The 24505-nt window shown below is 39.8% G+C and overlaps 1 protein-coding gene across 5 annotated transcripts in view; it reads left to right on the top strand.

Annotated features, from left to right (window-relative positions):
• Positions 1 to 2094: 2094 nt before the first annotated feature.
• The window catches only part of LOC111569393 (intermembrane lipid transfer protein VPS13B), a 322692-nt gene continuing 300281 nt past the window's right edge, over positions 2095 to 24505 (top strand). For all 5 annotated transcript variants that reach the window (XM_023271473.3, XM_023271472.3, XM_023271475.3 and 2 more), the window contains exons 1-3: positions 2095 to 2230; positions 3289 to 3447; positions 4935 to 5078. In XM_023271473.3, coding sequence (XP_023127241.2) covers positions 3301 to 3447; positions 4935 to 5078 — 291 coding nt within the window. In that variant the 5' untranslated portion in view covers positions 2095 to 2230; positions 3289 to 3300. The remainder of the gene's footprint in view (positions 2231 to 3288; positions 3448 to 4934; positions 5079 to 24505) is intronic.

Here is a 24505-nt window from a genome sequence, read left to right as displayed (position 1 = left end):
AATAAACTATTTCGTTTAGTTAAACCAATTCTAATCGACTGAAAAAAACAAATAGATTCTGAAGTATAAATATGATTTTATAGTATGATGCTGAATGCGACATATGGTAACTGGTGTACAGTTATTTTAAAAAAATAAAATAGCATATTTTGGTTTTGTATATTGGAGTCCTGCACCTTGGGGAAAAAGGTAGATCTTTAAACAAGTGTAAGTATTTTATTTTTCCCGGATAAGTATTAATTTTAATTTGATGGGACTTTGGTCGATGGGAAGTCGGCAGATATTCAGGAAACAGAATATTGTCATTGAGAAGAAAAACACTGATTGTGTCTGTCCACGCGGAGATCACATGAACCAAACAGAAAAACAACAGAAAGTACATTTTGTAATTTATCAGTGGCTTTAAAGACGCAAATACACTCAGTAATGGGCCTGCTGTGTTGGTTTATTCAGCTCCAAAATCCCCAGATTGAGCCAGATTGTCTAACTCCAGTTTGTATACAGCAGGATTAATGGACTGAATTAAAGTCAGTGCTGTGAGGACGTCTAAGACCCGGTGGATCTTCAGAAAAAAGTGATCTCAAATGCTTCGGTCGTTTCTTGGGAACATCTTTGTTCATTTGAGAATAGTCACAGTAACTGAGTGCTCATTTGACGCACAACCGGCAGAGAGTGGACAGTCACACGGCCCACGTCATCCGTGGGCGGCCTGCGTGGACTGTGTCCTCAGGAAGCTTTATCTCACTGACAGGGGAGAGGCTGCTCTGCCTGCAGGCCACTGGGCTCCGCTGCTCTGTATGACCCCACACAGCCTGGGACAGATAGACACTTATATATATAAACCTGTCAACGGATCAGCTGAAAAATACACATATAAATAGTAGTACATACAAGAAAAACATATTTTAAAATCAGTTTAAATCGAGTTGAAATATGCTTACAAGAAAATAGGATTGCAATCGTTCGCTAAGCCTCAAAATCATTTATTTTGCAGATTATGACTTTGGTGCGCTTTAATGAGTAATTTCAGGAAAAATAAAGCATGACAGTGGAAACAGTATTGACATTTCAACACAAACAACCGTGTCAAGATGGAAAGACAAGACACAAAGAGTCAAAGAATCTACTGGATGCAGAAACTACTGTTGTATCTAAGTGTCATTGTCAAATAAAGATGAAGTCTAACTCATTTTTTGAATAACTTCCTATTGTGTAGGTTCCTTGTCGAATTAGGTTAACACATTTGGTTTGAGGGTAACAAGTGGTCCTGAAGCAACACACCGCTCATGTAGGACATCGTTCTCATCTTTAACTGTTGTAGCATTCATTGCCCTCGTTATTTGCCTCTACGTGTTGATTTTCAGCATGGTTACATTTATCTAGGCATAATCTCAAGAACATCTGTACATTTCAGTCAGTCTCCACTTGGATATGTAAATATTACAATGGGACGTCATCTGCAGGCCTATTTTTAAGTTAGTTCACACTCCTGATAAGATGTTAACATCCAGACAGGTCATCAGTGTGTGGGAAACACAAAGGTGATTTTGTTATCGTCTCCTATATTTACTTCCATTGACATTTGTTTAAATCTCAGCCTCGCCTATCTAAAGGGAATCTCATTCCTTCAAATGTAACCTGATTTAGGATGAAAATGCATGACATCGCCGATTGTTTTAAAATACTTCAAGAAGTTCACCAAATAGTTGTCCACACGCTGACTGTATTGAGGAGCTGCCACTGTGATCTTCATTCTGCAGGTTCGTTTACTGTCGCAGCAAAGGTGAGCTTCCAAGGCCATATAGGGACACAGGGGCCGTGCCCAAGCAACCCCGAAGTCTTCTTGTGCTCCTCTGGCTTGCAGATAAAACGCTGTGACAACATACACATTTTAATTAGGAACACTGATAAACGCCACTGCAGTTTAAATTATTTAAAAGCAGCTGGCATGACAGCATTCGATACTGCAACAACCGATAACTAAGCGAATCTGTGTCAATCGGTCACGTCATTGGATTTTTTTTAGGATTTTGGATCGTGTATGTGAACTGAAACGCAAATTTCCTACGGGCCAAAAGGCAACATCAGGAATACGGAAGCCGCGTTGGTGTTTACTGATGACGTTTAGGCTATAGCTGTTGAGAGATGTGGCTAACGTCAGATAACGGGATAAACATGTTTTATTAAACGCTAAATTCAACAAATAATACAGGATACAAGCGGGAGTCACGTAAGGAAGGGTTTTTCTGTTTCATTCGTGGCCACTCGGTTCAGCCGGCTGAAACGAAGTTAAGGCGACTTCTTCAGAGCATGTAGCTTAGCTTCTTTGCTGTGCTGCTGTGGTGTGTGGAGCTGAACTGACAGGAGAGCCCAGCTAGCATCTGTCGCTAGCTGCTCCGCAATAAGTTACATTTCTTAGTACGCAACGCGACATTGTTTCGTTAGTAAAGTTATTTTTAGTTAAACTGCTACGGAGTTGCTTACTACCGCTGGCGTTTCCCTTTTAGTGGCATCCACTAAAAGTGAAGCCACATTAGCAAGCAGCTAACTTAGGCGTTCTCTTGAATTTAAATTGCTTTAAAGCATCTAAAAATTAAATAGCTACATATCTGTGACTAGTATAAAGGCTAATTAAAGCCTGACCGGAAAGCGAGCGGAACAAAATTATTGTTCTGCTTCTTTTAAGTGTAACTTTAACCAAATGTATGTCAGCTACCCACATATGTTTTAGTTAGTTTGTAAATGTATATTTAATATTTAACACTTTATAGGACGTATTGGGATATAGCTTTTGTGCTCGCCTGTTTACTTGTCTCTAACTTAGTGGTTAAAGTCATGTCAATATGTACAAAATATTAACATGTGGTGACAAATTTCAGCTTGAAACTACTACGAAACAGTCAATATACCAAACATTTTGCAAATTATTGGTAAAATATGAACCTGTAATAGGCCCTTTTCAAACAGATTGTCATAGCAGGGGAAGCACAGATGTACCTAAAAACTTTAATTATTGCTCAGTTCCATTTATGTGTGCAAATGATGCATCCCAATGAGCTGATATGCACTTTACACTTTAAGTGGCACACCTGAACTGAATGCAGCCATCATTAAAGTTACTAATAATACATGTGCTTTTGTGCTATCATGTATCAAAAATAACCCTTGTGAAAAATGCCTGTTTGTGGTATAGGCTTCAACACAATTTATTTAAAAACAAGAATTGAAGCTGTAACTAACAAGTAAACACAGTATTGAATGACATCCCATGCTTTGATGTGTGTTCAGGACAGGGCAAAGATGCTGGAGTCTTATGTGACACCGCTCCTGATGAGCTATGTGAACAAGTACATAAAGAATCTGAAGCCTTCTGACCTGCAGCTCTCTCTTTGGGGAGGGGATGTGGTGCTCAGCAAATTGGACCTGAAGCTGGATGTACTGGAACAGGTACTGTGCATACTGAATGTAACTTCTACAGTGTTGAACCTGTTTGTATAAGACCACGACCACATTTATGGGATCACAGACATTGCATTGTCACGTCTTTCACATAATAGATATTGTCGTTATTTTGTTGGGAGAAATACCATATAGTTGATGAATGACAGTACTGAGGTAGTGGGGAAAATACTGCATTTAAATCCAGTCCATTCATAATTTAAAAAAAAAAAATCTATGTCTTGGGTATATTAATTCAAAAAATGCTCCTTAATTATTATTTTTTGTGAATTTCATGTTTTACTGCACTTTAGTTTATTGAGTTTGTTCATACACACTGGTAATGTAAGTAAATACAAGATACAGCCAAGCAATTACAGGCTAGTCTCGCATTTTTTTAATGGATAGTTATAGTATTTTAGTCTACTAAAGAGGAGGCACTTTAGTTCTTTTACATTATGAAATAAAGCTAGAGGTTTGGATTGGCATTAATGAGTGTAAGTTAAACATATGCCCCACTAGCAGATTTTTTTTTAATTTAGTCTTGTCTCCGTCTTGCTCACAATGCATTGACTTGACTATAAATTTGAAAAATATGTGCAGTACTATTCACTCTGGCACTAATGGAGTGTCTTTATTGTCATCTTGGACAAAATTTGATAGATTTATTCTCATAATTTGCATTGCTGTGTCATTTTGACACAGTTTTCTTTTTAAACTTGTACTGTCTGGATTAGATCAAACTGCCATGAGTTAAGAGGATTTTCTTCTCTTTTGAGTGGGTTCTGACTGCCTCTGAGGAGCAGACCAAAACACTACCTAAACCCAGCAGGGATTGTGATGAAAGGTCTTATTGGAAGCAGCTTTAAACCAACTGAAAGTCGGAATTGTGTTAGAATTGAAATTTGTATGTATGGCTGTCAAAATGTTGAAAACTGTCCTACCTTTGCTTTGTTTTATTCTATTTCATTTGGACAGTACCTGGTTTAAAATGTGCAGTCGAAGAGCGCCTTTTTAATATGAAGAGTAATTTGGAATGAAGCATTCAGAGGGTTATTGAACAGACATTCTGTAAATCCAACACAGCTTTTCCCCAGAAATATGTTTGGTTGTTAATTTTTTGGCTTAGACTTCTAGAGGAGGCATGTGAGGCCTCTGTGTAGGCAGTCTGGTTTCATGGGACTCATTCTTAGAGTAGTTCAAGATGCAGAACAGTTTTTCAGCTGCTCCTGAGAAAATCTGACTTATTTTGTAAGAAGTGTGACCAGTATGTAATCTGCAACTGTTGTTTGTACTATCCACTTGTCAATAAAAATTAGCTTCAAAGAGCCATTCAGAAAATGGATGGATGAAGCCTGCAAATGTTCTTGAAGCGTCTGCAATCATGCCTTTACAACATTGTCTGCACTGAAGATGCAATTCTCCAGTACAGATTATTGTAAATTTACTTAAAGCTATTTGTTTTTTCAACTTTATGTGTTCTTGCATATTTATAGGAGTTGAAGCTGCCCTTCACATTCATGAGTGGTCATATCCATGAGCTACGTATCCATGTGCCCTGGACCAAGCTGGGCTCAGAGCCTGTGGTCATCACCATCAACACCATGGAGTGCATCCTCAAGCTAAGGGATGGAGCCCAGGTTAGTTCTTTCCTCTTTACTGGTATGGAAAACGTGTTATTCTTGACTCTACTACAGGGCCAAAACAGGGCTGGCCAGATTTTCTTGTTATTTATGTGAAAGTCCTCATGCGAAAGTTCAGTTCTCTCATTCCTTTTTCTCTCTGTTTCCAAGATATTTTGTAATGGCTTTGTTTCAAATAGGCAATTGCTGTTTTTTTAATTTTTTTTTTTTTAAAGCAAAACAAAACACTTTTGAGCCCAGTAATCTTCACCCTGTGATGCAGTGGCTGTGACAAAGACATCTTTTCACTTTGTTTTGGTGTAAAATCATAGGAAGACAAACTACAGACAAGCATTTCATTTTCAGTTTTTCTGGGTTATAAGGTGTTTGTTAGCTAGAACAACAAGTGCACTATTCTTTATTGAAGCTCTTCTTGCCAATGACGGCTCAACCATATTATTCCAGTTCGCCTATAGTGTGGTGAGATACTTCACAGGCAGCACTTAAAACGTTACTTTGACGCACAGCTAAGTAGCAGTTGCTTTTGTCTGTCTCATCTAGCACAATTACTCTCATGAGAAATGCATAGAAAGAAAAAGTAAAGCAAACAAAGAACCAGAAGCAAGAATGTTGCTGCCTCATTGAGACAAAATGATGAATTTGTGCTTTCTTAAATGGTGATTTAGATTTTCAAAAGTTTCTGAACAAACGGCGCTTTGGTAAGTGCTGTAATGGCAGGCTGCACTGAGAAGTGCATTTCAGAATTTTTGGATCAAAGTGTGTTTTCATCCAAACTACCAGAATTAACTATTGGCAAATCTCTTTACATGTATCAAGTGATACATGTAGATGCCTTTGTTTTTCCAATAGATTGATTCCAGCATAAAGAATATCTCAACTTTTGTTTTCCCCATCGTTTTGTCATTTAAAAATAGTTGTTGGTCCTTTGCCATTATGATGTCTCATCAACAGAGCAACAGAGACCGCTTCATTGACCACTGACCAGAAATATTTAAGGAACTCAGAACTGAGAGGTTGCTTTACTGAATTTGACCAGTACTATTTACTATTTGGCTATCGCAGTCTTTAGCGTGTCATTGGTCTCTGTTTTATTTAGTTTCCAGCTGTGAACAGTACTTTATGCCACACAACTATTTGGTTTTGACTTTATAGTCAAGATAAGATAAGATAAGATAAGATAAAGTTCTTTATTTCTCCCCACTCCAGGGGAAATTTACATTGTTACAGCAGCTTTATTTACAATATATACAAGGGTGAAAAAAAAATTTTAACAGAAAAAAATAAAAATAAAGTTTAAAAGTGCAGAGATGTGCAGTGCAAGAATGTCAGTGCAAATTTTATGGTTTGGGGTGGTAATGATATAGTCCAGTTTATGTTAACATCAGCCAGTGATGCTGATGTTGTAAAGTCTTATAGCAGATGGGATGAAGGACCTGCGATAGCGCTCTTTCTTGCAGGGTGGATGTCTCAGTCTGCTGCTGAAGGAGCTGCTTAAAGACCCCACAGTGTCATGCAGTCAATGTAATAATACCAATAATATTACCAGGAAATTTCACAGCAAGTTTGGCTGTGCATCGTGGATAGAAATCTGAGAAAAGTTATCCCAAGAGAAATATTTATACTGTTGCATTTATTATAGTTACAAATATTTTCATTTATAAAGTGTGGTAAATGCAGGACAATTTTCTTAGATTTGTTTTTGCAGAAGAACCTGGTCCTATGTTTGCCACCCATGCAGTTTGCAAAATTGAAATTGTAGCTCAGTGCTGGCCCTTTATGGCAAGGTTGAAGTTTCAAGGCCAGATGTCCCAGAAGAAACACATTTCAAGGGAAGTCAATTACAGCTAATTATATAGACTGCGGCAAAAAGATTTGTAACACATGAGTTTGAGCTGTCCAGAACTAATGGTAAATATCATACCATGCAGGTGGCTACTGCTCATACGATCAGGTTTCTAGTTCGGTGGAAATTTATACTAGTTTTTTATGATTCATACACAGCTTAAGGTTACATAGCAGTACTGGTACTGGTGTAGTACATGCAGTCTCAAAACAACTATTTGTTACAGATGTTTTCTAAAAGGCTTCCAGTGAAGAAAAGATTTTGGGGGAATTGCAAATGACATTTGGACAAATTATTCAGTGGTATGTATACCCAAGAGACATAATTTGGAGTAAAGCCAGACTTACAGCAGAAATCCTTCTAGCATGTGGAATTTAAATGAGCCACTACACTTCTCTACTATGCTAGTGGGAGACAGGAGGCTGACTACTGTGTTCTGAAGCCAAGAAAATGAAACCAGTTTTCTTTACATGCTTTAGATTTGTGTAATTTGATAACTTGCCTATTACTATTATTATTATCTTTATTGCACTTTCAGCGTTGCTAGAACATTATAAAAATAGCAATATTCAACTTACCATCTCTATTTGTGACAGTTCCCCGCTTTGGTCAGCCCAGAAAGAATTTCCTTGATTGAAGTTAAAAGGTCGGTAGGCAGGCTTTTGTCATATCAGCTCACAGGCAAAAATCATACTTCTGTGGAGGTTAGCTATCATGTTCATGTAGAATACAGCCCTGGCTCAGGTTTAGTCAGATTCTGGTAGGGGTGCAGGGAGGCTGACATAGGTGCATGCAACAGTTGGGCCATGACAGTTCTCCCTGAAGCCCTCATGTAATTTGGGTGATGGCCCACAGGATTTTTAAAAGAACTTAAAAAGTTGATCTGTGTATGGAAAATCTTACTTGTTAAATTTAGTAGCTTACTAGTGTGTCTTTTGTCCAGTAGAGACAGGAACTTTGTGGTAGACCGCATTCGGCCAAAGTGCGGAAATGATAAATGATATCATTAATATGGTTTGTTTTCATAATTACTGTTAAAGCCTGAGCGCTGGCCTGTAAAAACGTCCGCACATCTTTTGAAGTTCATTAAGGGTTGTGTAATTTGACCGGAATTATTTGGACCTTTTTAATGTTCGTGTTTCCCCTTGAGAGGAACTGGGTAATATTAGGGATATTCAGATTGCTCAATAGGGCCCATCTGCAAAACACCAAGAGCAGCTCACAATTATAGTTTCCAGCAAATGTGGAAATTTGGGCGTTTAGCAGCAGTTGGAGATTACAGCTCCTGCTGACAGTGTAATTGCCTAAAATAAGCTGTAATGAGGACTTGTACTGCCGAAAGTATGGTAATAGAAAAAAATGTTGTCAACTTGTTTTTGACATTAATTTTACAAACTGGCAGCCATTTACAAACAAAATGTATCAGATTTTATATGTGTGTTATTGTGTCCTGAAATCACAGGGTGTTCTGCAGCAAGCTTAGAAATCTAAACGCTTTCACTATTTTTAAATCACTTCCGTATTTGTTTAGTTCACTGATTGATTGTGCATGAAGATAAACTGGCTATAGTTCACTGGTGAGTTAAATTATTAGTGTTTGGGGACTACATATAAAACCAGACCGAGCTGCCCTTTACTAAAGAGTTCAATGCATGTAACAGGAGATTGGTCATATAGATGAAAGGGTTTTGTAGTAGTCAACCTTAACTTCTTTCTTTTTTCTAGTGTAAATGTGCACTCAGTGCGGCCCTGCTTGAGTTACTTGATATGAATGAACTTTTTGAGGTGTCCTCACTTTAAATTAAAGAGCAATCTGAAAATGCCAAGACTCAGATAATGCAGTGTTTTTGAAATCTGTCCCTATTGCCACCCTATTGCTGTCCATCTAGCATCCGATTTGCTTCATGGAAAATATTAGCAGCAATCTACTGTTTTGGCAGCTTCACACCAGACTTTCCATTATATTCTGAACTATCCAGGACATTTTTTTAATCTTTATTTTATGAATAGCGGGGAAAGCGGTGCACTGTCAACACTGTGTATAGTGGGGATGGTGCACTGCTGACCTCAACTCGGGACATTGTGAATCGGTGGAAGGAATACTTCAAAGACCTCCTCAATCCCACCGACACGTCTTCTGATTCAGAAGCGGGGCCTGGGGTCTCGGGCGTAGATTCTCCCATCTCTGGGGTCGAAGTCGCCGAGGTAGTTAAAAAGCTCCTCAATGGCAAGGCCCCGGGGGTGGATGAGATCCGCCCGGAGTTCCTCAAGGCCCTGGATGTTGTGGGGCTGTCCTGGTTGACACGTCTCTGCAACATCGCGTGGACATCGGGGGCAGTGCCTCTGGGTTGGCAGACCGGGGTGGTGGTCCCTCTTTTCAGAAAGGGGGACCGGAGGGTGTGTTCCAACTATAGGGGGATCACACTCCTCAGCCTCCCCGGGAAGGTCTATTCAGGGGTACTGGAGAGGAGGGTCCGCCGGATAGTCGAACCTCGGATTCAGGAGGAGCAATGTGGTTTTCGTCCCGGCCGTGGAACTGTCGACCAGCTCTACACCCTCAGTAGGGTCCTTGAGGGTGTATGGGAGTTTGCCCAACCAGTCCACATGTGTTTTGTGGATCTGGAGAAGGCTTTCGACCGTGTCCCTCGGGGAATCCTCTGGGGAGTGCTCCGGGAGTACGGGGTAACGGACCACCTAATACAGGCTGTCCGTTCCCTGTATGACCCATGCCAGAGCTTGGTCCGCATCTCCGGCAATAAGTCGAACTCGTTTCCAGTGAGAGTTGGACTCCGCCAGGGCTGCCCTTTGTCAACGATTCTGTTCATAATTTTTATGGACAGAATATCTAGGCGCAGCCAGGGTGTTGAGGGAGTCCGGTTTGGTGACCTCAGGATTCCGTCACTGCTTTTCACTGATGATGTGGTCCTGTATGCCAGGACCTCCAACTCTCACTGGATCGGTTCGCAGCCGAGTGTGAAGCGGTTGGGATGAGGATCAGCACCTCCAAATCCGAGTCCATGGTCCTCAGCCGGAAAAGGGTGGAGTGCACTCTCCGGGTCAGGGATGAGGTCCTGCCCCAAGTGGAGGAGTTTAAGTACCTTGGGGTCTTGTTCACGAGTGAGGGAAGGATGGAGCGAGAGATCGACCGGCGGATTGCTGCGGCGTCCGCAGTAATGCGGGTGCTGTACAGGTCCATCGTGGTAAAGAGGGAGCTGAGCCGAAAGGCGAAGCTCTCAATTTACCGGTCGATCTATGTTCCTACCCTCACCTATGGTCATGAGCTTTGGGTAGTGACCGAAAGAACAAGATCGCGGGTACAAGCGGCTGAAATGAGTTTCCTCCGCAGGGTGGCTGGGCTCTCCCTTAGAGATAGAGTGAGAAGCTCGGCCATCCGGGAGGATCTCAGAGTAGAGCCGCTGCTCCTCCGCGTAGAGAGGAGCCAGATGAGGTGGCTCGGGCATCTAATTAGGATGCCCCCCGGACGCCTCCCTGGTGAGGTGTTTAGGGCACGTCCCACCAGGAAGAGACCCCGGGGAAGACCCAGGACACGCTGGAGAGACTATGTCTCTCAGCTGGCCTGGGAACGCCTTGGGGTCCCCCGGGAGGAGCTAGATGATGTGGCTGGGGAGAGGGAGGTCTGGGCTTCCCTCCTAAAGCTGCTGCCCCCGCGACCCGACCCGGACCATCGGTAGAAGATGGATGGATGGATGGATTTACGAATATATTTTTATCTTTACTTGTCTATTGACTGATAATACTCAAGCTCTGTAATGCAATGCAGAGCTTTTGGTTCAAGGCATTAATGCCTCAAAGCTTCACTTTATAATGAGGAGTTGAATAAAACTTTTTGTGGTAGATAGAATTTATTGTGCTGCTTTATTTTCTAGATTTGTCCATATACTTGTAGCAAGTTGTAGCAGTGACAGAGATGAGTAGGTTCACATTTTTTACTTGATTACACTTTCTTAATGAAAGACCTAACAGCAAGACTTGATGTAATGTTGCAAAATTACGAGCACATTTTGTTTCTTCTTGACAACTTGGTAAAGTGCTCCAGATGTTGAAGATGAGGTGTGATCAGCAAAGACAGAAAGGAACTGGCTGGACAGCAGTTACAGTGGATCATAACACTCTCAGACACTCTTTATTTTTTACGAGACAAAGATAACGGCTTGGGTTTACTGAGGAGAGCCTTTCTGGTTTTGGCTCTGCTCACTGCTTGATCTGGGAGTTTTATGGCTGCTGAGTGCATTTGCCACTGATGTGGAGGTTCTGATTGATGCATTGCCTCAAGATGATTTGGGGAGGTGCCTCTGAGACTTGTTGGTTTGGCATATGGTCCTACTAGGGCCTTTCTTCTGTTAGATTCCTTCCAAACTATTTTTAGGGATTTACACCACCAAACCTCATTGCTCCTAAATAATGGGTAATACATGTGAATTAGGAAACCCCTTCTTGAAGACTTCTTTAAAAACCCAAGTTATTCCATTGCTAAACCTACCACCTACTGCACAAAGGCACGCTACTTTGACTTTCATAAGTTGAACAAAAAGAAAGAAAGGTGTGATACTTGACTTATGTGTATCAAAACAGGTTTCAAAACACTATGACCTGCTGTAGTTTTATACCTTGGATCTTACTGCTTTATCCTGTGGTTTTGCCACCCAGGCTTCAATCCATAACCCACTAAACAGTAAATCTGGGATGTATAGACTGTCATAGCTTCTCTGTGTGTAGCCTGTGTCAGTGGTATTCTGTAATTATGCTTTGCTTTCTGGTTTAAATTGATATATTTATTTCTCATTGACAGATCATCAACATGTTATTAATTTATGAAACAAAACATTTTGACGACTAACATGTAAAGCAAAAATGTTGATTATCTCATAAGGTGTCAAGTACTGGAATATATTAATGGTTAGTAAACAGTAATCAGTGTGTGAAATGCAGGAGAAATGGGCAGGTTTTAAGCATTGGAAATCTTTGACAAAGGGCCACACTATTGACTGGGTTGGACATTACTTGGTCAGAACATCTCTGAAATGGCAAGGCTTGTGAAAGACTGAGAAAGGTGACAGGATTTTGGACGATGCGCTGGAACAAGCCTGCTTAGTAGCAGCTCTGCATCACAACTTAGAACACTTAAATAATCTGCTGATTATATTCTTGATTTTGTGTCAGTCAGCAAAACTTTGAATATGCCAATGAAATGTATCTTCACTTTCAGTGTCTATGGTACGTGGTCTCTTCTAACAGAATGAAACCTTGTGTATTTGTGTCTATTCAGTCAGAATAGTCAGAAAATCAGAAAACACAAAGGAAAAATTAAAGAAGTTAAAAAAAAAAAAAAAAAAAAAAAAACAGCCCGTGGAAGTTTGCAATCAGATGGAACAAACTGGATAATCTCTGTCCCAATGCCGTCCGGAAATCTTGCCGTTGATTCTCCAGCTTGCAGGAGTAAATGAGTTTCAGAGATTGCACGATAAATCCATCTGATCATCAGCTCAGTGGGGCCAAGTCTTCATGACTGAGAATACAGAGGACAAAGACATGGAGCTTTGGAGAATCTATTTTCCTTGAATCCAACCCCCTGTAGCAGTAACAAAACCCATCCCGGACTGTAAATAATAAAAAGATGGAGTAATGTTGGCACACTGTGCACTCCTCAGGCAGGTTGGAAGCTGGAGCATGCATTCTGATGAGACACAAAGAGAAATATAGAGAGACAGATGACTAGCTGAGTGTATGTGCTTGGGAGTGGTTGAAAAGGATCTATGTGTGTAGGTGCCTCTATATAGTTGATGCCAACATTTTTTATACCTATGCCAAATTTTGATTTATAATAATTTTTTATTTGACCAGTAAATGTATTTTTGGCTTGAAAACACTTGAAAAACTGACAAAAGATGACTGATGTTAATGAAAAATTTGAACTATTTTTTTTTTGTGAAAAAATGCTGTGTCCAAAATTGTCAGACTTTTTTCTTTTTTAGGAGATGTGGCCTTTTACACCATTCCAAATGGTCCTGATAATTTCTGCCACATTCCAGAACATTCTAATACACTATAAATTAAGAACAGCTCATGCAGTAGTTCTCTCATCAGTTCGTCAATTACAAGTCATGGTTAAAACCAAAGAGCTTAGTGAGCTTGCTATTAAGGTCCATCACTGAGAGAGACTTGTGCATCGTGGCTACTCACAAGATGGAGAAAGGCTATAAAGCCATATGCCAGTGTTTTAAGTGCCAGTGGGAACAGTACAAAGCATAATCAAAAACTACAAGGAACTGCACATTGTGGAAAGCCTCAAGGGGCTTGGGAGGAAGCCTGAGTGACCCCTGCGCTGACAAGAATGGCAGTCTGAGAGGCCAAGAAGAATCCAAGGATCACCACCAAGGCCATCCTGATGAATCTAAGCAATTCTGGAGCCAACATGTCAAGGCAGACTCTCTAGTGGAGATTGCGCAAATCTGGTCACCATGGACACCAACCAAGGAGGACTTTACTTCCCCAGGATGGACACGCAAAAGTTCACCTTGCCTTTTTAAAAGCTCATTTACACAAAGGAGAACATTTTAGGTCATCAATTCTGTGGTCAGGGAGATGAAAATGAAGACGCTTGGACACCGGGAGATGGCTTTTGTTTGGTGAAATAAATCAGAAGCTTTATACCTTAAGAGCAGCATCCCCAAAGTCAAACATGTTGGTGGGAATGTAATGCTTTGGTGTTTTTCAGCCAATGAGACAGGCAGTCTTATCAAATTAAAAGGCATCACAAGAAGAGAGAACTGGAATTCTTGAAGAAAACATCAGGCAGTCTGCAGAAAATCTTGGCCTTGAGCAACATTGGACCTCCTAACAAGAAATGGTGGTAAAGACATTGTCAAAAGAAAGCAATATCAGCATTTTGGAGCAGCCCATCCAGAGTCCAGACTTGAATTAGACTGAAAATCTGTGAAAGGAACTGAAGACCAGAGTGATGGCAAGGAGCCCTTCCAATTTCAAACACTTGAAGACTGTTGCTGTGGTGGCAATTACATGCTTTAGTGATGACTGGGCATGCCATTTTTAGTAAAAATGCTAATAAACAGCAAACAAAGGGAAAACAACAACAACAACAACAAAAAAAGACTAGTTAAAAATGATCAGTACCACTTCTATCACAATGCCTTACCATTTCTTCTCACTTTTTGTCCTTTTGGGCTCAAAGAAACCTATTTTTAATTAAATTGACATCCGTATACCTCTAAATGTGCATGGCTGTGGTATGATTTTCGGCATAAGTGTGTGCGTCTGTATTTGGCTTCTATTTTGTCATGCAACATGGCAGCATTTCCATTGCTATGAAAATGAAGCCTCAATGGTGTTTAAAATTGATCAGATCATTTTGTAAACTTCTCCTAAAAATGCACATTGATTATTTTATGATCCATCTTCACAAACTTGCGCTGTTGATTGTCACTTGTATTTAAATGGGGATGGGTTGCACATGAATCTAAAAGTGATTTATAATATTTGTTATTTGTCTTATTTATCAAGATTTGAGAGTACATATGTGATTGGTACTGATGAGAATAAGAGCGAAGACTGACGAGAGAAGTGGGTGTTAGTAGACTCAGGCCAGCCCAGTTAGTGACAGAGTTGTTTAATGTGAGGAGGGTTGCAGTGTTATAATAATACTGATTTTTTTTGGTTAGTAAGTCTGTGTTTAATGCTGAACTTATGTTTGTAGTCATACAGTATGTGTACTGGCCAACAACATTTTCCATCAAAACATATTCTAGACTTAAACCAATCAAATACTATAATTCACTATGTTGTATTTATCTTTCCTCTTACTCAAGTCTTCTACAAAGTGACCCATTCTTTTCTGATCTATGTTTGACATTCCAAACTGATTTAAAGCATCTGCAGCAGGCTATGCACAAGTGTGTCATTCCAGCGAAAGGTCTCGCACCCAGCCAGCACTGCTGGTGAATCAGCCAGAGCTGCACAAACCATAGCGTTACACTGCTTTGTCTTTGAGGTTTGGTGAAAGTTTTGGTTCCTGGTGGGATGAGTTTATTTCCGCTCTTCAGACAGTCCTCAGACACAGGAAAGCAGCTGGGGGAAAAATTAAACCCAGTGGCTTCCTGCATCCAGTGAGTCAAGTGGTGATCAATACACTGGGCAGGATGCTGCTACTCCACAGTTTAATCCCTGCTCTCAGGCCATCCGGACTAGAGCAATCCCTCAATAGAGCTTATTACTTGCTGGGTGCTCCTGGTGATATTGTAGTTGGGGAAACGATTACCTTGCAATTAAGTCTAATGTTCGCTCTATTAGTACTTTCTTCTTACAGAAAATCTGGGAGGATATTATGTTGCAATTTGGAAGACTGTTTAATGAGCCTTAAATCTAAACAGACACTATAAGAAATGATTACATTACTTTAGGGAAGAAGTTTACCGCTCAGTGTTGGTTTTAAGATCACTGTGTGTGAGTAGTTGTATTCTACAACAAGCTTCCATTTCATTTGTTTAATTTTAATGTGTGTTTTGGATTCTGTACAGTAGCCAGACACTTTGTCAATTTTCATTATATCCCTCTTCATGTAATCTAACCACATTTATAGAGATGGATGTTTTTGTTCTTTGAGTGAGACAGAAAGTCACAAAAAGGAGTAACACAGTAACTTGTTGCCTCTGTGTGTATAATTCCATGTTACACAAACTGTGGGTGGTCTGTGTTTTATGTTCCAGAGTGAGTGTGACCCCGTTTAGCAGACACTCACCCCTTGACCTATTATATTCCACCATTATTATACAAATGATGACGACATAAAAGGCGGGATATTTTATCCAGTAAAATGACATATGCAGAGCTAGCCGGTAGCAAGCTTTTTGGTGTAGTTTTGTTCTAGGGCAAGATTCAGTTCGATTAATAACTATATGGCAGAAATGATCTTTAACACATTTTCTTGTAATTCAGTCTAATAATTTTAGTTAAGAAAATGGAGGACAGAACCAGGAAGGGTGGTCAATGTAAGTATAATATCACATAGAGATAAAGGCGCTCATTTAGGGTCTGAGTGGATTCTGCATGTTCTTTATGTGCTTGTGTGGGTTTTCTCCCACAGTTTAAAGAGATGCATAGGCTAATGGGTGATTCTAAACTGGCCGTAGGTGTTATTGTGAATGTACATGGTTGCCAGCCTCCTCTATGTTGATCCTGAGATTTGCCTGTCCAAGTTTTACTCTGCCTTTGCCCTATGTCCGCTGGGATAGGCTCCACTGCACCCACAGCCCTCCACTGGATAAAACAGTTATGGATGGGTGGATGTAAAAGGCACAAAGCCATTTTCAGATATATTAAAACCAAAATGTTTGGCAACTGCTAGCTTTTCTTAGTATTGGGAACACTACCAAACTTTGTTGTTTTAGAGCTTGACATGCAGCAATTTAACATGTCCCTTTTAAGGGTTTAAATCCTCTCTTCCAGCATTGCATGCTTAGATTTCTAATATAGTTCTGAATAGGGAAAGCTCCCCAACTGGAAAAACAGCTAGCCCAGTAAACAGCCTAGTTTAATGCAGTAACAGAGGGTTAATCCCCTGCTCCTTGCTTGTCTGAAGTCAATCAATTCCAATTCCAATTACTTTTAGAACTTCTAAATATATTTGCATTCAAAAAAGCAAAGGACCACACTATTGCTTTCAATTAGACATGGGCCTTTTGTTTTAATGGTTTATGTAAATTATATAAGTTATGAAATTAAATGTCTTCCTTTATTTCACTAATGAAATCAGTATGAGATCTGGGAAAAAATGTACAATGACGAGATGAGAAATCCAAGATCTTACAAACATGTAATTGAAGCGATTTGTTTTTTCGGTACGACCGACAGTTTTTCATCTCTCAAGTAAGCTGATGGATGTTGACAGTACCTCAGTTGCTTTGGATCCAGTCTATAAAGGCTATACAAACATAATGCCTGCTGCATTCCGTTTGCATGCTCAAAGCTCCTACAATATGGCTTTGGTATTTCTCAACATTGACGGAAAGTCTTCTCCCATTTCTTTCTGTTTGATTTATTCTATCTTATTGGTTTCAGAACATTGATCCTCTCCAAGAACACTTAGGCCTCTACAGTTTGTGCCTTCCAGCTGCACCTCACATGTGCAATTAAGTTGTCAGAGTAGCCTCAGCCACTGCCTGCGCTGTTCTTGGAGGCTGGTGCTTACGTTGTTTGAAGGATACTTATATATCTTGCCCAGTGTGCTTGATATTGGGTATGAAATAATGGGAAAAGCTCAGAAAATGGATGGTTCTGTTTTGACAGATGAATGTCAGTTTATGTTAAAATCAGATCCTGACCACTAGTTGTCAGCAACTCACCAAAACAAAAAGAAATATCTCTATTCTAATGCTAATTTTCCTTACCATATAACGATGAAAAATAATTTTCATTTTGTGATGAAACTAACAATGGTTTGCTCAAGTAGATTAACTATATGATAAATAGTTGGCAATAGTAGTAATAATTATTATATGGATAAGAAATTGGCAGATTTTAACTGATGCTATTTCCGTATTAGGGAATTCCCCTTATGCGTGTCGTAATTTACTCGACTAAGATGTGTGGTTTTTTTTTTTTGTACGTCTGTGTGTGAGTCTGCGTATGTCAGGGGTCTGTGTGGAGTGTTTTATTGTAGCTAACACATTGCAGTTATTAGCATTAGGGGGTAGCTGTGCCAGCGTAAGCAGCATGCCTCACATGCTCAGCCTGGGCTTGTGGTTAGCTGATGGAGACATCTGAAGGACCAGAGCCTCTCAGATCTAAATCGGGAACAATTTCTCCCTCTTTCCGATTCTCTCTCGATGTCTCATTTTCTTTTGATTTTTTTTCCTCTGCCACTTTCCTGTTGTGTCACTCCTATTTTTTTTCTTTTCTGTCATGGATTCATGTTCTCTAATCTTTGATTTTCTCACTGTTTTCATTCTTTGCTGTCTTTCACTTTCTTTTTTCTTCTCTTTCCTTTATGTTTTCTGCTTTTCAGCAGTGACAATTTGGTATGATAGGTGAACACTAAAAGTGCAGTTCACCAGCATGAACATGGTATACAAATATCAAGAGGTCACAGAAAATTTTGAATGGGCTTCATTTGAAATTACAGTGGTCTAGACTGTTCAGCCTGGCTCCAAATTCCATCACGGCACCTACATCAGGACTAGTCACTGGCCTGTCTGAATTCCTTATTCTTGGCTTTTAATCAGGTCTTGGGATTGGTGTTACTATGACTTAAAATCTTTTGTTTGAACAAAAATTTGGAAAAACAAACATTGTTAGCAAGGATAAAAGAGGTCTGACCTCAGTGCTCCTTCTACTTTATAATGTCTTACGGCTGACCTGCTTATTGTTGTGGGGAAATAACCAACAAAAAAGCTATTTTGTAACAAAGAAACTGATTTCATGCATGAATACACTGGCTTTGAGATTTATTAGATTAATGGAGAATTATGCACACTTTAACTGGAGCAGCATCAGCTACTGTACTATAAACACAAGGTTGGTTTCTGCTGGTATTAGTTAAGGGCTGCTGTTAAGACTAAAGAAAATGGCTTGGGAACATTGTAATAGGTCCTGGCTAGAGATTCAATACACTTAAATTTGGCACATTTTATAATAAACAGTAGTGGGCACTCGCTGATCCATGTCACTGAGATGCAGTAGGACAGATCTTTATCTCAATTTTTGTACAATGACAAAGGGGTTTCTTTACAGTTTTGGTGGTTTTGTAGTATTTCACTTATTTCAGCCGCCTATTGTTCAGTTCTTCTACTGTCCCTTGGTTATACATCTGTACTAAAACTGCGACCAATGGTCCGATGCGGATAATACACAGACAACGACTGTACAAGATGTCCAGATAAAATACTCCACAGTCAGAAGCCCTCCTGTTTCTCCCCGTGGGTCTGCTCTGTAACTGGGATCCCTGTTTGTCTTTGTTGTTATTCTGGGTATGTTGGAGACAGATATTAAACATAGCCAGTTTTACTTGGGTAAAGCGGAGGCACTTTTGGCAGAAACCTCCAGCATGACATCACCAGTGTCATTGTGATTCCTCCTGAGTGAAATAGTTTAATAATTATGCACTCTCCTTTTGGCAGATACTTTGGAATCTTTTGTATGTCCCTGGTTCCCCTCTTTGATGAAACTCTGTGCTTCTGAAAGAAAGAAGACATTTGCTTGTCGAATTAACCTAGTGCTTACATTGTAACAGTTTGCAGAGATAAAATGTGCTTAGTAACACTTATGCTATTACAGACCTTGTAAACAACCCTCTCTCTCTTTAATGGATTCCAAAAAAATCCCACAACTCTGTCTCCTCTCTGTTGTGGTTGTGCTAATTATTTAGGTATGAAGGATTTGAAAAACACACATTACAGATAGTTTCTAACTGATTCTAAAAATGGAAGAGTTTTTAGAAAATCAAGGTTGGCTTCATATTGGTCCATACCTAAATTGGTACCAGAATTGTAGTGTTGTGGTGTCACAAAAGAAAACTGATGCATCAAATGTTTTGTTTTGTTTTTTTCTGACAAAAACAGCGGATTCACGGTCTGTATATGCACATTAAGTCACTGTGCCTAAAATTTTCCATTTGTGCTGTTTTATAAAATTTGCAGACTACTAACTGTTAGTATGCTACTAAAATATATAATGCATTAATGTCATGAACCTTTACTTGAATTTTCATCATTTGTTGCATATCTAAAAGCATGAAATTAGCAATTTATTTTGGTTGACTACACTAACACATACTGAAAAAGTTGTGCTTCACTTACTCAGACTCCCACTTTATTTGCTCAGGAAAAGATGGCTATGGAATGTAAATTTCAATTTATATCTGACAGAACATTAAGTACATCTCAGGAACTGTAATATTTATTTTGTGTAGTATATCCACTGTATATAGGGACTTTCTTTCCCAGTAGTGGATTTAGTTGCTGAAATAGAGGAAGAAAGAGAGAGGAAGACCGTATTTTTGGAATGAGTTGTTTTCATTGAGATAATTATTCAGAATGTCACACAATGTGATATTCATCTGGGCTAATTTCAGGCTCTAATCCCTCCAATCTGCCATGGATTCCAGCTGCATGGCTCTACAGTGTTTTTTAGAGTAAGTGTCTTTACATTTAGGCTGTGTATAAGACTGTCCACATGAATTTCTACGTGGTGCTGTATGCAACTATTTGTTTTTAGTGTAAGTCTGTTGTTCGTTTCTGAGTGTTTTGAATGTGTGAGAGATTGTGTGAAATTCTGTTTCTGCCGCTTTAGCTGGCAGTAGCCCTCTGTACTCTACCTCTGAGGAGAAAATGAACCCCCTGTCTTTAATCATGGTAAAATAGCTTACTACATTTGTTACAGTTTCATTAAAAAGCCATTAGCGGCTAATTTTTAGTTGAGCTGATGGATGTGTTTGAAGCCTAGGGACGTTAAAGAGAAGGTAATCCGAGTCAACTGTGATGAGCTCTGTTCTTTTTAGCTGAAATTCCAGTTGGGTTGTCATCAATGGTTCAAGCAGCTTGTGTAAAAGAAGTGGCTGCATACCATTTGACATTACTGGAACCATCCCAAACTGTGACAGTATGTTTGAAGCACTGAGCCCCTTTTCATGTCTAACTCCTCTTTGTACCAGCTGTAAATCATTGTTATGAGAACTAGGGTCATTGCCATTAAAACAAATTTGAGTCTAGCTGGTTATTGGTTGAATAAAAGCTCTACAATAAGTGGATGGATGAAGATGACAATGACATGCCAGATTACTGATAAAGAATATGAAACATGAAAAAAAGCAAAAATGAGTTGAAAGACAGCAAAGAAGGAATTTGGATAGATGAGGGAACAAAAACAGTAAATCCAAGTTGACATGAGGAGGAAAAATGAGAACTAGCAGCACTAAAAACAGAGGCACTGTTTCAGGAGCAAAGGAGTCTGCTCTCTGCTCAGTGTGTGTATCACTGCAGTGAGTGTTTTCAGTAATGTTCTGAAAAACAATCTGAAACTCCTCACAGACACAGTGTAATCTATGAATCACTGGGAGCTAGTATTGGAGAGGTTTCCTATTAGGTTTGAAGGAAGTCATATGGCAAAACATGTTTTCTGTGAGTGTGTTTTGCAGAAAAAGGGAGGAAGTCTGCTCACTGGATGGTGCTCTTTGGATCCTGATGTGGGGCACAGGGCTTCTACTTGTCATACCCAGAGTGCGTCTTTGTTTGTATGTGTATATGAGTAATTTAAAGGAGGAGGAGGTCTGCCTAAGATAAGGAGGTATTGGGTGTCCTTCATTTATTTTCTCGCTCTGTAGGCGTTTGCCGTTCCCTGCCTGGCCTCCAATCTCCAGGCCTGCTGCTTTGATGTCAGCATGAGTTCGCCAGCAACCTGCAGAGGAAAAACAACAATAACAGAGTGTGTTTATCCAGCAATGGTCTGCATGCTCCCATTAATCTGCTGAAACTGTGTGAAATTTACCAGTTTTAAAAATGTTTGCATTTGAAGGATCAGGCAGTTGCAGGCAAGCAGGGTAGTCAGCTGCTAATCCCTGCCCACATTTTTTCTCAGTGTGTTAAACTGAAATTAAAAATCGTCACTTGTGAAGTAAAACAGCAAGAAAATCCCGTACTTTATTTTTTTGCAAATATGCATTAGGAAGTAAAAACAAACTGACAGTTTTGTTTCATTTCAGGTCAGTAAATGTCAAAGAGAATTCCTCAAATGACAAGAAATTGGAATTATTCTGCTCCCTGCACACACTTTACATTGCATGATACACATATAGTTTCATTAAGCTTAAATTATTTTAAAGAGTATGTTAACCTTCTAACTCAAATGGTGTCAACAAATACTTAGAAAATATCAAATCTGTCATGACCTGAAATGACTTGAAATGATTACTGGATTTTTTTTCCTCCACAGGTGTTACTTCTTTATATCACAGTTTACATATAAATTACGTTGTCAGTGGCAGATATGATGTTTCTGGTATCTGTGGGTTATAACTCGTTTATTTTTACAAGGGAAATTGCCTTGAGTGTCTGCAGAGGTACTTTCCCTAATAGCTGGAGGTGGTGGTGGGGTTCAGCTAATGTGCTACGCAGCTCATATGAGTTGACCCTTCAGACAGGCTCAACACACTGCGTCCTGGTCCCTGACTGAGCCAGACGTCTGCAGGGGCACAGAGGTCATGTCTGGCCTTCCTGTGCCCTAACCCTCCATGGGTGCCCACTTACCCTCTGAGTAGGGGGTCCCCCTCGCCTGTCACTCACAGGGACAGGACCTGCTTAATTTTTTTGTGCTTTTATTCTGGTCTCATTTTCACTCGCTCTCTTAATGCCTCTCCACTACCTTTGGCCTTGCTGCCTCACTTTCTCTGTCTTTGTTATTTTTTCCACTTATCTCTTTGTTTCTTGTCTCTCTTTTCCTTTTTAACTACCATCATCTTTGGTCAACAGCTGAGTTGACGTGCCTGCAAGGGAAGCTGCCCCCCTTTTCCTGGTCCCTCTGTCTCTCTCCTTCTCTACCCTTCCATCCCTCCCTCCCTGTCCTGTGCCCTGCCGTGGCATTGGAGGGATCAGTTTACCCGGCAGCAGCTGAGGCAGACTTCATTTGTCCCAGGGCTTCCCTCTGAAAAGGCTTTTTTTGCCTCTAGAGAATTGCTCACTGCCCACGGTGACATTGAGCGCTTAATTGCGCTACTTCCAAATTTGGCAGTCTTGTTCTTTAGTAGCAGTTCAAGCTGTTGAACTCAATGTACTCTTGGCTCACAGGGCTATGCATTCCTTTAGGTATAGATATGAAAGTCTACAGGGAGGGAGACTGTTTTTAATTCTAATGGGCTCAAGTCTTGTATTGTGATGTAAACTAAACACTGCAACACGTGAGTGTGTCTCATTATAAATTTACCTAATCTAAAAGGCAGTCTGTTTTTTTCTTTTTTGTGTGTGATAAGTGTAAATATTACAGATGCAACTTTTGAAGTGATGACAAATATCCTGATGAAGTGTGAATAATGAGCAACAAATTTATATCTTATTATATGCCAATCTCCATTCTTTGGAACCTTGATTAAGTATTTATTTTTCCTTCCTCTCTGTTTACTAATTCCCACCACTCACTGATGAGGAAAAAACTGCTCGCATCATGCAGCTCTACCGCCTAGGCCCTTAGTGAAGTAAAGTGTAAATATTTCTGCCAGAACCTCTCTCGTCTCTTTTGGCTATTGCGTGTTTACTTTACCGCACTGGGGGATACTTGCTTCTCTGTCAGTGTGTCCACATCTCAAATTATGCAAAGTATGTTGAAAACCAAATCTTCATTGCTTGACCACAAAGACCGAAAGGGGTTCGTTGTCTTTAAATAGTGTCAGAAACAGGGAATGTGTGTTAATTGTGTGGGATACGTGTATGTACAGTATGTACAGCATGTGATTTTCCTGGAAGGTGTGGCTATGGGTTTTCATTTGCTCATTTAAGTGTTTGTGAATGAGGTGTGTGTGCATGGAGTAGCCAAATATATTTGGTTTTGACACCTTTTGTGTTTACATTAGTCTGGATAAGGGGTGACTCCTGAGACACTTAAATGCTAAACACATGTGATCTCCACTTTCTTTGTCCAAATTGTGTGACTAACTTGCCACCCAGGCTGACTGTGAAAAGGTTACAGTGCTGCAGTAACCCCTAATCAATGCCATACTGCATGTTAAATCACTCTACTCTGCACCTTTTCATCGACTTTCATATTTTGAGAATGTTTCTAATATGTTTGGTTTCTTTTTTTTTTTTACCCCCCCCTTTTATAGGAGACTTCTTTTGTGCATTCATTTATTTTTCTCCGTTTTTCCCTACCATGCACTGTTACAGGATTATGCCTACCATGAATGTGAATATGAGGTATTTGTCAATATATGTAGTACCTGTAGAGTAGTTACACTTTAGCTGTTGTAGTTAATTCTGATATGAGTTATTCTCAGTTATTCTCCATTATTTTCCAAATTAATCCTTTAAAGTGGTTACGGAGTTTTTTACAGCATTGTTGGCTATATTCCAAGTTGGACAAATAATTCTCATCTGCATAAAAAAACTGATTTAACAAATTTTAGTTTCATAACCTCTTATTATGAACTGTTGCATCCAAAGCTGAGTGCATGCAAATCCCTCCTAAACACTGGAAATAAGACACCAAGATCCCCTGGAGAAGGTGACAATCTGCCATTCAAAATTTTGCAATCCCACATCGTCAGGCTTTATTGTTAATGGAGCTTCTGCAAGGTTTGTCACTTGATGACATCAGATATGAGAGCCTTGGTTCATGCTTTTAGCTGTGGGAGAAAGTTTAAACAAATTGCTAGAAATACTGAAATTGTATCAACATTAACCACATGGGAACTCCCTGTTATTTCCATTTTCGTGCATTTGTGAATCTGCTACACTTGACTTAAAAAGTTATTTACCCCAGCAGTAGATCTAGTAAAAGTCTGGCTTTAGTCCTTTAACCCCAATCTCTTGACCCCTCCACTGTTTCTCCTCATGTCTCTATTGTA

The sequence above is a fragment of the Amphiprion ocellaris genome, chromosome 9 (assembly GCF_022539595.1).
Source record: "Amphiprion ocellaris isolate individual 3 ecotype Okinawa chromosome 9, ASM2253959v1, whole genome shotgun sequence".
In the NCBI taxonomy this organism is placed as follows: Eukaryota; Metazoa; Chordata; class Actinopteri; family Pomacentridae; genus Amphiprion; species Amphiprion ocellaris.
This window is presented reverse-complemented; position numbering and strand designations above follow the sequence as displayed.